General features: G+C 42.9%; 1 protein-coding gene across 1 annotated transcript in view; it reads right to left on the reverse strand.

The window, feature by feature from the left end:
* Positions 1–239: 239 nt before the first annotated feature.
* Positions 240–13,232, reverse strand: part of pigk (phosphatidylinositol glycan anchor biosynthesis, class K) — a 178,237-nt gene continuing 165,244 nt past the window's right edge. Inside the window, exon 11 of the mRNA XM_069939300.1 lies at positions 240–525. Coding sequence (XP_069795401.1) covers positions 505–525 — 21 coding nt within the window. The 3' untranslated portion in view covers positions 240–504. The remainder of the gene's footprint in view (positions 526–13,232) is intronic.

The following is a 13,232-nucleotide window of genomic DNA, read 5'->3' on the forward strand; positions in this document are numbered from 1 at the left end:
CAAACGATACATATGCAGCATGTAAATATAATTTTTCTCTTTCTCTCCGCATTGCACACAGTTTGTTTACATTTCTTTATTTGTTTGCATGTGTGCGTTGAGTCAGGTTTAGTTTTGCACTGCAAATAAGTGGTAATTCTGCCTCACCCACAGGAAAAGGAATCTCAGAATTGTATGTGATGTTATGTATGTACTCTGACAATAAATCTGAAATTTGAAATTATTGCAAGGTTTGTTTGACCTAAATACTTCGTCCTGCCTTTTGAAGGCAAATCGGGCTGGCTGACAAAATCTACAGAGTCAAGTTCAATGAGGAGCGGTAAACACCACTCTGTTCAATCAATGCTACTCCTGCTTCTGCAGTGTGAGAGATTCAGATATCACGGCACCACTTGGTGAAAGCCAATAAATCCAGGTGGAATCAGTCAAACTGTATCTCTTATTTGACTGGAGTTCTGGCAGTGGTAAGTACGGCTTCTCCAAACCAAAACGCTTCCTTGCTAATCAGCTCGGCAGGCAGAGACCCTTGCAAGAGAAAATAAATACTAAATTAATGTTCAAACTACTGTTACATCACAGACCAGCAGTAATGAAAATTCACCAAGGCAATTATATATTTTTCTTTTAAAACATTATTTTTATTAATAACTACAAATAATATAGCACAGTCAAATCAAACCCAACCTTGCGCGAGTGTGTGCGCAAGACCGTGTGTGTGCGTGTGCGTGTGTGTGTGTGTGTGTGTGTGTGTGTGTGTGAGATACCCAAACCATTACAGCTTAGGTACAATTCTGGAAAGTCATTCCAACGTTCAGTCTTAGAAATCCATTGACGAAATCACAAGATCACAAGATTAAGGGATAGAAGCAGGCCACTAGACCCAACGAGTCTGTTCCATGACTCTACACTTAGCTGAATTAAGCTCATACCTAGTTCCCATTTCCAGCCTTTTCCCCATATCCCTTGATACCCTGACTAATGGGATACTTATCCATTTCCTATTTAAATTCTCCCAGTGATCTGGCCTGCACTGCTTTGTGCGGCAGAGAGTTCGGGGCACTGGGATCAATGTGAGGATTGAGACTTGGCTGTGGGGAGAGAGTGGGGTAGTGGGATCAATATGGGGACTGAGACTTGGCTGTGGGCAGAGAGAGGGGCAGAGGGATCAGTGTGGGGACTGATGCAGGGCAGTGGGGAGAAAGTGGGGCAGTGGGATCAGTGTGGGGACTGACACGGCTGTGGGGAGAGAGTGGTGCAGTGGGATCAGTGTGGGGACTGACACAGGGCTGTGGGGAGAGAGTGGGGCAGTGGGATCAGTGTGGGGACTGACACAGGGCTGTGGGGAGAGAGTGGGGCAGTGGGATCAGTGTGGGGACTGATACAGGGCTGTGGGGAGAGAGTGGGGCAGTGGGATAGTGTGGGGACTGATACAGCGCTGTCGGGGTTATACAAGATATACCTGTATTCTTTTTCCAACTTACGAGTTTTCGACTTATGACGGGTTTGCCAGAACAAAACCCCATCAAAAGTTGAGGAGCACCTGTACAACAGTACAGAACAGGAACAGGGTCTTGAACCAAAACCATGTCTGATCTTAAATATTGTCATCTCATCTGCAACATCACTTTCCCTGATAGTGCCCTCAAGGCACCTACACCATCCTCATCGATCTTCTTTAAACTATCCCTCTCTCTACCTTCCTCATCAGCAACAACAATGAGTCGCACTACAGAGAAGAGGTGGAAGATCTCGTGAAATGGTATGAGAATAACAATCTCCGTCACAACGTGAACAAGATGAAGGAGATGATCGTGGACTTCAGAAGGACCAGGAATGACCACCCTCCACAAATCATTAATAGCTCTATAATAGAGAGAGTGGGGAGCACCAGGATCCTTGGAGTTTATTTAACTAATGAGCTACCTGGACACACATCTCCTCACTTGTCAGGAAGGCACGACAGTGACTGCACTTCCTGAAAAGACCGAGCGGGCAAGACTACCAGCCACTATCATGTCAATCTTCTTCAAGAGCTCTTATCAAGAGCGGCCTGGCTTGTTGCTTCACAGTGAGCTATGGTTGCTGCAGAGAAATGGATCAGCGGTCAATCCACAGGACCAGAAGAGCAGTAGAAAGGATCACTGGAGTCTCCCTCCCCCTATCGATATGATCTACTGGGATCGTTGTCTGAAGAGGGCACACTGGAGTCTCCCTCCCCCTATCGATATGATCTACTGGGATCGTTGTCTGAAGAGGGCGCACTGGAGTCTCCCTCCCCCTATCGATATGATCTACTGGGATCGTTGTCTGAAGAGGGCGCGCAAAATCATTGAAGACCCTTACACACTATCTTTCAGCTGATCCCGTCGGGGAAGATCCAGGAGGATCAGAGCCAGCGCCACCAGGCTGAGGAACAACTTCTTTCCACAGGCAGTGAGAATGCTGAACGACCAAAGGAACTGTTCACACTAACCATCCAAGAGTCTCATATTTACAGAACAAAATATAAAAATATGCATGTATTTGTCCTGGCATATGTACTGTTTGTCTGTTATCTGTGTTATGTCTGGCTGTGTGTCTGCATTTATTTTTTAATGATGACCGGAGAATGCTGTTTTGTGCAATCAGATGACAATTTAAACTTGACTTGGTTTAAAAATACCCAATAAATGTCTCTCATACTTCCATGAGGTTCCCCCACCCCCCCCCCCCACCCCCCCCCCCCCCCCCCCCCCCACCAACCAGCCTCTAAGCTCCAGAAAAAACAATCCAATTTTGTCCAAGTTCAGGCTCTCCCATCCGGGCAACATCCTGGTGAACCTGGAGACACACCAGAGGCCGCAGACACTGAAATCTGGAGCAAAACACAATCTGCTGGAGGATCTCAGCAGGTTCAGTTGGAGAAAGGGTCGATGAAAGATTCTGGCCCAAAATGTTGACAATTCTTTTTCTCCCACTGACAGCTGAATGGATAGAAAATTAGCTTCATGGTGGAAAACAGAAGGTGACGATGGAATAAGAAGTAAAAACACAGCGTTGGAGAAACTCAGCTGGTCAAATGGTGATGATAGAAGATTGCTTTTCTGACCGGAGGCCTGGTGATGAGTGATGTGCCACAGGGCCCATTGCTGTTTGTCATCCACATCAATGACTGAGATGAACATGCACTTGGCCCGATTAGCACGTTTACGAATGCCTGGCATTGTACATCGTAAAGATGGTTGCCAAAGGTTTCGGCGGGCTCTTGATCCCTTGGGCAGGTGGCTAGAGAAATCGTTGATGGAATTTAATACAAAGAAATGTGGGGTGTTGCATTTTGGGAGGACTAGCAGGAAGGACCTCACGGTGAATGGCAGGGATCTGGGAAGTGTTGTAGAGCAGCAGGATCTAGGGGCACAGGTACATGGCATCACAAGCAGGCTTTTTAAGCAAATTGGCCTTCATCAATCACAGTATTGAGTATAGAAGTTGGGAAGCCACATTACAGTTATGACATTCAGTATTGTATTCAGTTTTGGACACCATGCTGCCATCAGGCTGGAGAAGTTGCAGAGAAGATTGATGAGGATGTTGTCATGTCTCCTGGATCCGAGCAATATTAAGTTTGAGTAGGCTAGGGCTTGATTCATTGAGTTCAGGAAGATCTCATAGAGGTGCATAAAATTATAATAGATGAGGTGAACGCAAAGAGTCTTTTGCCCAGAGTGAGGGAATCAAGAACCAGAGGACATAGGTTTAAGGTGATGGGAAGGAGAGTTCTAATAAGAACCTGAGGGCCAATTTCTTTACACAGAGGGTGGTGGGTGTATGGAACAGGCTTCCGGAGGAGGTGGTTGAGGCAGGTACTATTACCATGTTTAACGGACATTTCGATAGATACACAGATAGGATGGGTTTAGAGCAGTGGTTTTCAACCTCTTTCTTTCCACTCACATCCTACTTTAAGTAATCCCTATGCCATCGGTGCTCTGTGATTAGTAAGGGATGGCTTAAGGTGGGATGTGAGTGGGATGGGAAGGTTGAGAATCACTGCTCTAGACCCAATTGTTACTGAAATATTTTGCTGGAGAAAAATGGTCATTGGCCCATTTCCTTTGGAGTTCTGAAACCATGCACATAATTAGTCAATGAGGGACATTTAAAACAGTGGTTTTCAAACTTTTTTTTTCCACCCACATCCCACCTTAAGCAATCCCTTACTAATCACAGAGCACCAATGGCATAGGGATTACTTAAAGTGTTATGTAAATTGAAAGAAAAAGTTTGAAAACCACTGGTTTAGAGGAATAAGGGCCTAGAAGGGTGGGGTTTTTTGGTCTGTGTGGAGCCTGTTTCATGGTGAATGCCTCTAAGATTTTGTTCTCAACACTGAGGGTGAGAGTTGGCAAGGAGCACCCTTACCCTTCGATTCAATGGCCATCCCTGCCAATGTCCCACTCAGATCGACACTGGTAGTGCCAACTTCACTTACCGCTTTCAGACCTGACCATTCAACCTTCTGGATTAGAGGAGGGGAAGTTACCAATTAACACTCAGATGAGATGGGTCGAATTACACCATGCTATCGACATATTTAAATGACCAATAATAATTGCTGACTGTAAGAGGCAACGTTCTGTGAGCAATAAAGTGAGAGTTGAAGGCACTGACCCCAGTTAAGATTTGCATTCTCACTCACAATTACTGATCCATAAAACACAGAATAACAGGATGATTACAGAGGGAAAAGGTCAAACCATTTGCTGAACCTAAACTCTCACTCATCAATCACTCCTCAGGATCCCACACATTATTAAGAATAATCTGCCTGTTAAGTCACCACTTTATCATATGCGAGAACCTGCAAGGTCCCCAGCCTGTTCATTTGAATACCCCAGCACTTGCGGGAATCCCATCAAGTCTTCACAACTTGTCTATAGAAAAGGAATAGTGTTGACCTTAATTCACAGAACACTTCAGAGCAGAAAAAACAGGCCATTCAGCCTATATAATCTGTGCTGAACTCTATTTCTGCCTAGTCCCTCTGACGTGCACCTAGTCCACGGCCCTCCCATCTATGTACCTGTCCAATTTTTCTCAAATTTGAAAAATAAGCCAACATTCACTACTTCAACTGGCAGCTTGTACCACATTCACACTACTCTCTGTGTGAAGAGGTTCTCCTTCTTGTGCCACCTAAACTTTTTCCCTTTCACCCTTAACCCATATCTTCTGGTTTGTATCTCCCCTACCCTCAGCAGAAAAAGCCTCCTTGCATTTACTCTATCTATACCCTCAAAATTTTGAATACCTCTATCAAATCTCCCCTTATCCTTCTACGCTCCAGGGAATAAAGTCCTAAATAAAACATAACACTGGAGAAACTCAGCAGGTCAAGCAGTAACTTTTATGTAGCAAAGATAAAAATACATAACTGACATTTCAGGCTTGAGCCCTTCATCAAGGTATGGAAAAATGTGGGCAGGTAAGGTTGGAGGTGCATGGTAACAAAGGCAGGAGGTAACAGAAGGGAGGGAGGGCACAGTAGCAAGCAGGGGAGGAGGGTTGGCTCGGTGAATAGAGAGGGAAGGAGGTGGAGAACTGACAGAGGGGAGGGAAGGGAGGGGGAAAGGAGAGCAGGTTGGCCGAATCCAGAGAAGTCGATATTAATGCCATCCGGCTGGAGAGGTCCCAGATGGAAAATCAAGTGTTGCTCCTCCAATTTATGCGTGGTCTTGGTGGGATACCTATGGTGCCATAGGTAGATACGCGAGAATGGGAGTGGGATGCAGAACTGAAATGGTAGGCCACAAGTCCTAACTTGTTTAACCTTTCCCTATAACTCAGTTCCACAAGTCTTGGCAAAATACTTGTAAATTTTCTCCGCACTGTTTCTGTGAAAAACCTCACCCCTCCACCTATCAATTCTTACCTTTCTTCTCCTGTCCTCTTATCATATCCAATTAACACCCTTTGTCTGTTGGTTTCTAGTCCACTTCCTCCCCTTCTTCCCTTCTCCCCAGCCTTTTAATATTGGCCCCTGCCTACTTTTTCTTCCACCTTGAGGAAGGACTATGGCCTGACACGTCAGTAATATATCTTCACCTCCTCTGGACGATGTGAGACCGGCTGACTTCCTCCAGCATCTCTCTGTTTTTACTGCACTCACAGCTTCTGCAGACTTTCAAGTTTTAACCTTCCCCTTTAACTCAGTTCCTCAAGTCGTGGCAACATCCTAGTAAATCTCTGCACACTTTCAATTCTATTGAAATCTGTTCTGTAGTTCGGTGACCAAAACTGCACACAATACTCCAAATTTGGCCTCACCAAAGACTTATACAAATTTACCATAACATCCCAACTTCTACTTTCAATAGTTTGATTTATGAAGGCCAAGATGCCAAACGCTCTCTTTATGAGCCTGTCTACCTGTGACACCACTTTCAGGGAATTATGTATCAATATTCCTAGATCCCTTTGTTCCTCTGCACCACTCAGTGCCCTACATTTATTGTGTATGTCCTACCTCGGTTTATCCTTCCAAAATGCAACACTCCACACTTGTCTGCATTAAATTCCATCAGGCATTTTGCAGCCCATTGTTCTAGCTGGTCCAGATCCCTCTGCAACCCATATAATCACCCACCCACCCCTCCTAATCCCCTGTAAACTCCCCCAAAGAAAAGAAAGGAAAAGATGGAGTAAAAGAGATCAACTTACATAACAACCTTCAATTATTGCCATGACTTAGTGCAACTCCAACAACTGTGGGGAGAAAAAACTATTACAAATTCAAACCCATATATCTCGTATTTGGGCTCCAATCTTTGACAAACCTATGAAAACCTCAATAAATTTGTGAGGCAGGACCTCCCCCGCATAAACCCACACTGCCGGCTCTTGGGGGACTGAGTTAACAGGGAAAGATTAAACAGGTTACGGAGAATGAGGGAGATTTTACGGATGTATACAAAATTATGAGGGATTTAGATAAAATGCAAGGAGAATTTTTCCATTGAGGTTGGGTGAGACAAGAACTAGAGGATATGGATTAAGGGTGAAAGGGGAGATGGTAAAGGGAGCATCAGGGGTAACATCTTCATGGAGAAAGTAGTGAGAGCATGGAACCAGCTGAAGCGATGCATGCGGGCTCAATTTTGACATTTAATAAAAATTGGATAGGTACATGGGTGGAAGGGCCATGGAGGATTATGATCTGGGGCAAGGTCAATGAGACTGGTTGTCACAGAGAAATGGGCTGAATCTGTGCTGTAGTGTTCTATGGTTCTCAGCAAGTTCATCTGTAAATGCGTGTAAATCCTGGCCCTAAGAATCTTCTACAAGAATTTCTTTGTTGCTTATAGTTTGTTGTCCTCTGTTATTCTTCTTAGTAATTACGTTTCTCTTCGCACAGATACCGATTGACCTGCTGAGTGCTTCCCACATTTTGCTTTTAGTTCAGCAATTTTTAACACCAGTTTTAAATTCTCTGATGTTAAAGAGATCTGTAATTATAATATTTAATGGTGATGCTTTAGCTTAGATTGCCTATAACTCTCAACTAAACACAGAATAGCAATGAACAGATAAAATAATGGGTAAAATAATCATTTGCAAAATCACAACATAAAACAAATAAATAATTTGTGCAAATATGACAGCTAATTAAAGCACTGCTTGTTAGAGAATTAATCTGGTAACAATTTTCATGAGCTGCAAAGTGCTTTAAATATCGACAAGATATGGAACATCAGTTTTATTTCTAAATAAATAGCATATTTCACATCCGAGGGGAAAACGATTCTCCTAAGCTTCAGCAAGCTTCACAAAAGTATTTATTCACAGATTTATTGTCTCATGGGATACCCACTTGCTTTTGCCCAGGTATCATAAATCAGTGGTTCAAAGGAAATGCAATTCAAATTGATTCTCAATTCTCCAGTAAGCAGAGAGGCCAACCCTGGCCCATCATACTTTGCTGTATAAAATACGCTGTTCGACCTCCTGAGTTTCTCTGGCAAGTGTTTTTACTTCAATCACAGCGTCTGCAGACTTCCATCATACTGTTAGTCTTGTGTATAGAACCTGCAACATAACGAGTCAATGAGGGACAATTAAAACAGTGGTTTTCAACCTTTTTCTTTCCACCCACATCCCACTTTAAGCAATCCCTTACTAATCACAGAGCATCGATGGCATAGGGATTGCTTAAAGTAGGATGTGAGTGGAAAGAAAAAGGTTGAGAACCACTGGATTAGAGGGTATGAGCTACGAGAGATTGGACAACTTGGTTTTTCTCTGCAGTGCCAGAGGCTGTGGAGAGACCTGATAGATGGACGGTCACAATCTTTTTCCCAGAGTTAAACTGTCACATACTGGAGGATATATTTTAAAGTGGGATGCGGGGGTGGGGGGGGGGGGTGCATGCAGGGCAAGCTGTTTTTTTTTGTTGCCTGGAATATGTTGCGAGGAGCAGTGGTTAAAGCAGATACAATAGCAACATTGAAAAGACTTCTAGAGAGATGCATAAATATGCAGGGATTCGCGGGATGCACATCATGTGCAAGCAGCAACGTTTTAATTTAAATTAGGCATCATGTTCTGTGCAGACATGAGAGCCCAAGGGCTTATTCTTGTCCTAAACTGCATTAGGCTCTATATTTATGATCATAAGTTAGACTAGTAAGCTCATCTGCCCAGTGCCTTTCATGCTTTTAGAACATCAGCTCTCAGCTTTTTTCCACCTCAGATATTTCTTCCACAGACTGAGAAATACTGCTCTCGAATATTAACCATCCAACCTCCACACTATCAATCTCCCTTGCATTTAATAAACTGACCCTAACCATGTCCACTATTCCTCCCAGAAATGGAAGCTAGAAATTGGCCTCTTGAAAACAATCTTTTAAGTTCTCAAAGCTCAAGGTCAGAGCTCCTGGTTAATCAGTGAAGGTGAAGAAACAAATCAATACAATTTTTTTCCCATTTGGTTATTGCTTTTGCGAGTTCACAGAGCGTAGAAAATGATTTGATCCCAACGCAGCTACACTTGACAACTGAAAAAATGTTTCCCTGCATCTGGGATTTTAAGTGAACAATTGAGTAAACAGGCAGAAGATGAGGAGTGGAGTTAGGGGAAATAGCTTTCATACAGAGAACTTTTGGAGCATGGAATGCAACATTACAGGGACAGTCAAGGAACACTGACCACGGCAGTGGACCAGCGACTGTGGGACCTGCACAGTCTGCGAGTGGGAGACCTGCATGGGCTGCCGGACACTGGTTCCTGGGAACCAGGTATCGGGGCTTGGATTGGGAGGGTGCTGAGACAGAGCAAGAAGGTGAGATGAGATGCATGTCAGTAAAGACTAACATTATGATGGATGTGAAACACAAACCTCTGCAAGCGACGTGATTGAAATCAAAACACAATGCTGGAGAAACTCGGCATGTCAAACAGCGTATTTTATTTTGCAAAGTAGGATTGGCCAGGGTTGGCCACTCTTTACTTACTGCAGAATTGAGAATCAATTTGAATTGCATTTCCATTGAACCATTGATTTGTGATGTCTGGACAAAAGCAAGCGAATAACCCACATGACAGGGCTTCCTGATTGTATTGGAGGTTTGGATCCGGAGCTCGGACTGTTGATGAATCGAACAGGGGTCTATGCGGCTGCAGAAGCTGCAGGATCGTTGGAGGAGAATCCATGGACACTCCGTGACTTTGAAGGGATTCACTTTTGCTTCTCTTTCTCTCGTAATGTAAGGGGTGCCAGGCAATACTAATGCCCACTCTTTGCCTTACAGTAGGCAGAAGTTAAAAGTACATCATGTACATTGTACTTACATTTTTAATGCATTATCACGTGACACTAAAAGGAATTAACCTTAGGAGAGTTCAGTGGAAACAGTTAAATGTTTAATTTGCTTTAAAAATTAGACATATAGCATGGTAACAAGTCCTTTCAGCCCACGAGGCCATGCTGCCCAATTGACCAATAACCTCCGGTATGTTTTGAAGGCTGGGAGGAAACCGGAGCTCCCAGGGAAAACCCACACAGATATGGGGAGGATGTACAAACTCCTTACAGACACCGCGGGATTTGAACCTTGGCACTGTAAATCTGTTGCACTAACCACTAAGGTAAACTGTGCCTCTCCAAATTTAGATTAGATTAGAATCTTCTTGCAAAAAGATTCCAATGCCTCCCTTAAGCTATCAACTACAACTGATTACCAGTTGCAAATAAATACCTTTAGAGAGGCTAGATTGCAGGAGGGGCAGGACTGGCAGTTCAATGTTCCTTTGTTTCAAACGTGATAGAGGGATAGGGATGAAAGGGGGAGGAGTGGTATTTCGAGTCAGGGAAAATATCACAGCTGTGCCAAGGCAGGACAGCCCAAAGGGCTTGTCTATAGAGACCATGTGGGGAGTTGAAGAACAGGGAAAGTGTGACTACACTGATAGGTTTGTATTGTAGGCGCCCAATAGTCAGAGAGAATTGGAGGACCAAATCTGTAGAGAGACAGCAGACCGATGTGAGAAGCATAAAGTTGTGGTAGAAGATTTTTAACTTTCCACAATTGACTGGGACTCCCATACTATAAAAGAGCTGGCTGGCTTGGAGTTTGTCAAATGTGTTCAGGAAAGTTTTCCAAATCAATTGTTACATCATGGACCAGCAGCAATAGAAATTCAACAAGACAATGGTTTATTAAAACAATATTTTTTATTAATAACTGTTAATAGTATCACATCTTACTTAAATCCAAACTTAACCCCAACTATTACAGCTTAGACACAATTTTGAAATGTCAATTCAAAGTTCAGTCTTAGAAATCCTGTGTTGAAACTCAGAATCTTTAAATTGATGTTGAGAAGTAATTTGTGAAGGAGGTGAGACACCAAGTCATCAGAATTCTCAAAACTCACGAATTCTTGTCAAGTTGCTTTCAGAGAAATTATCCTTCATACAAATGATTTGTCACAACTCCCCTCGTCCTTGTTTAGAGGTTACAAAACTTGTGACTTTTACAATGTGATGCTTCCACAAGGGTTAAAAGAAATGACCATTAGATTGGTCACAATTCAAATACAGGAATGATCCTGTTACCTTTATCCAGACATGGATCAATCAAAAATGACTATTACAATGGCCACAGTAGATCACTGTTCTCCTCTAAGAAGAAACAGCAGAAGTGACCATCTCTCCAAAAGCCATTCCAATTCTGTCTTTCCAGATAACATTTTGATGAACTAAATGCTGTTTTTTTTTCCAAGTTTCTCAATCACATGATCTAGGAAGAGTAGAAGGATGTGTTCTGTAAATGGATGGCCTTCAAAGGCAAAATTTTGATGGTGCAGAGTTTGCATGTTCCTATCAGGATTAAACACAAAGTTAACAGGCATAGGGAACCTTGGTTTTCCAGTGATATTGGTGATTGGGTTAAGAACAACAAGGACCTAATGAGGTACGAGAAGAGCACAGAAAATGCAAGAAAATACTTAAGAAGGAAATCAGGAAGGCAAAAAGAAGATATGAATTTGCTTTGACAGGTAATGTGAAGGTAAACCCAAAAGTCTTCTACATCAAGAATAAAAGGATAGTAAGGGACAAAATTGGTCCCCTAGAATATCAGAATATGTGTGGAGCCTCACAAGATGGAGGAGATCTTAAAGAGTTTTTTTTGCATCAGTATTAACTCAGAAAACTGGCAGAGTGTATAAGGAAGGGAGAGAAACAATCAGTAGTGTATTGGAACATATAGAGATTAAAGAGGAGGAGGTGCTTGCTGCCTTACAGCGAATAAAGGTAGATAAATTCCTGAGGCCTGACCATGATATTCCCTTGGACCTTGAAGAAGATGAGTGTATAAATTGCAGAACCCTGGCAGAAATATTTAAAATATCCTTATCCCTGGGTGAGGTGCCAGAGAATTGGAGGGTAGCTCATGTTGTTCCGTTGTTTAAAAAAAGCTCCAGAAGTAATCCAGGAAATTACAGAGCGGTGAGCCTGATGTCAGTAGTAGGTAAATTATTGGAGGGTGCTTTGAGAGATCAGATATACAAATATTTGGACAGCCAAGGGTTGATCAAGGATATCAGCATGGCTTTGTGCTTGGTAGGTCATATTTAGCAAATTTTATCGAATTTTCGAGGAGGTTATGAAGAAAGTAGATGAAGGAAAGGCCATGGATATTTTCTACATGGATTTTAGTGAGGTCTTTGACAAAGTCCCAAATGGGAGGCTAGTTCAGAAGGTTCAGACACTAGGTATCCATGGAGAGGTTGTAAACTGGATTCAAAATTGGCTTAATGGGAGAAGAGAGAGAGTGGTATGGAAGATTGCTTCTCAGACTGAAGGCCTGTGATTAGTGGTGTGCCTCAGGGATTGGTTCTGAGACCATTGCTGTTTGTTGTCTATATCAATGATCTGGATGATAATGTAGTAAATTGGATCAGCACGTTTGCTGATGGCATTAAGATGGGAGGAATTGTGGACAGTGAAGGTTTTCAAAGCTTGCAGAGGGACCTGGACCAATTGGAAAAATAGGCCAGAAAGTGGAAGATGGAACTTAATGCAGACAAGTGTGAGGTGTTGCATTTTGGAAGGACAAACCAAGGTAGGACATACACTGTAAATGGTCAGGCACTGAGTGGTGCGGAGGAACAAAGGGATCTGGGAATTCAGATACATAATTCCCTGATAGTGGCATCACAAGTAGAGAGGGTTGTAAAGAAAGCTTTTGGCATCTTGGCGTTCATAAATCAAAGTTTTGAGTACATGAGTTGGGATGTTATGGTGAGGTTGTATAAGACATTGGTGAGTATTGGAGTATTGTGAGCAGTTCTAGTCACCAGGAAAGACATCAGTAAGATTTAAAGAGTGCAGAGAAGATTTACTAGGATGTTGCCAGATCCTCAGGAGTTGAATTACAGGGAAAGATTAAACAGGTTAGGACTTTATTCCTTGGAGCGTAGAAGAATGAGGGGAGATTTGCTAGAGGTTTACAAAATTATGAGGGTATAGACAGAGTAAATGCGAGTAGGGTCTTTCTACTTAGATTAGGAGAGATAAATATGAGAGGGCATGGCTTTAGAGTGAAGGGGGAAAAGATTTAGGGGAATATTTGGGGAACTTTTTCACTCAGAGAGAGGTGGGAGTGTTGAACAAGCTGCCATCTGACACGGTAAATGCAGGCTCAAGTTTTAAAATTAAATTGGATAGATACATGGATGGGAGAGGTCT

Source organism: Narcine bancroftii, chromosome 5 (assembly GCF_036971445.1).
Source record: "Narcine bancroftii isolate sNarBan1 chromosome 5, sNarBan1.hap1, whole genome shotgun sequence".
Taxonomy (NCBI): domain Eukaryota; kingdom Metazoa; phylum Chordata; class Chondrichthyes; order Torpediniformes; family Narcinidae; genus Narcine; species Narcine bancroftii.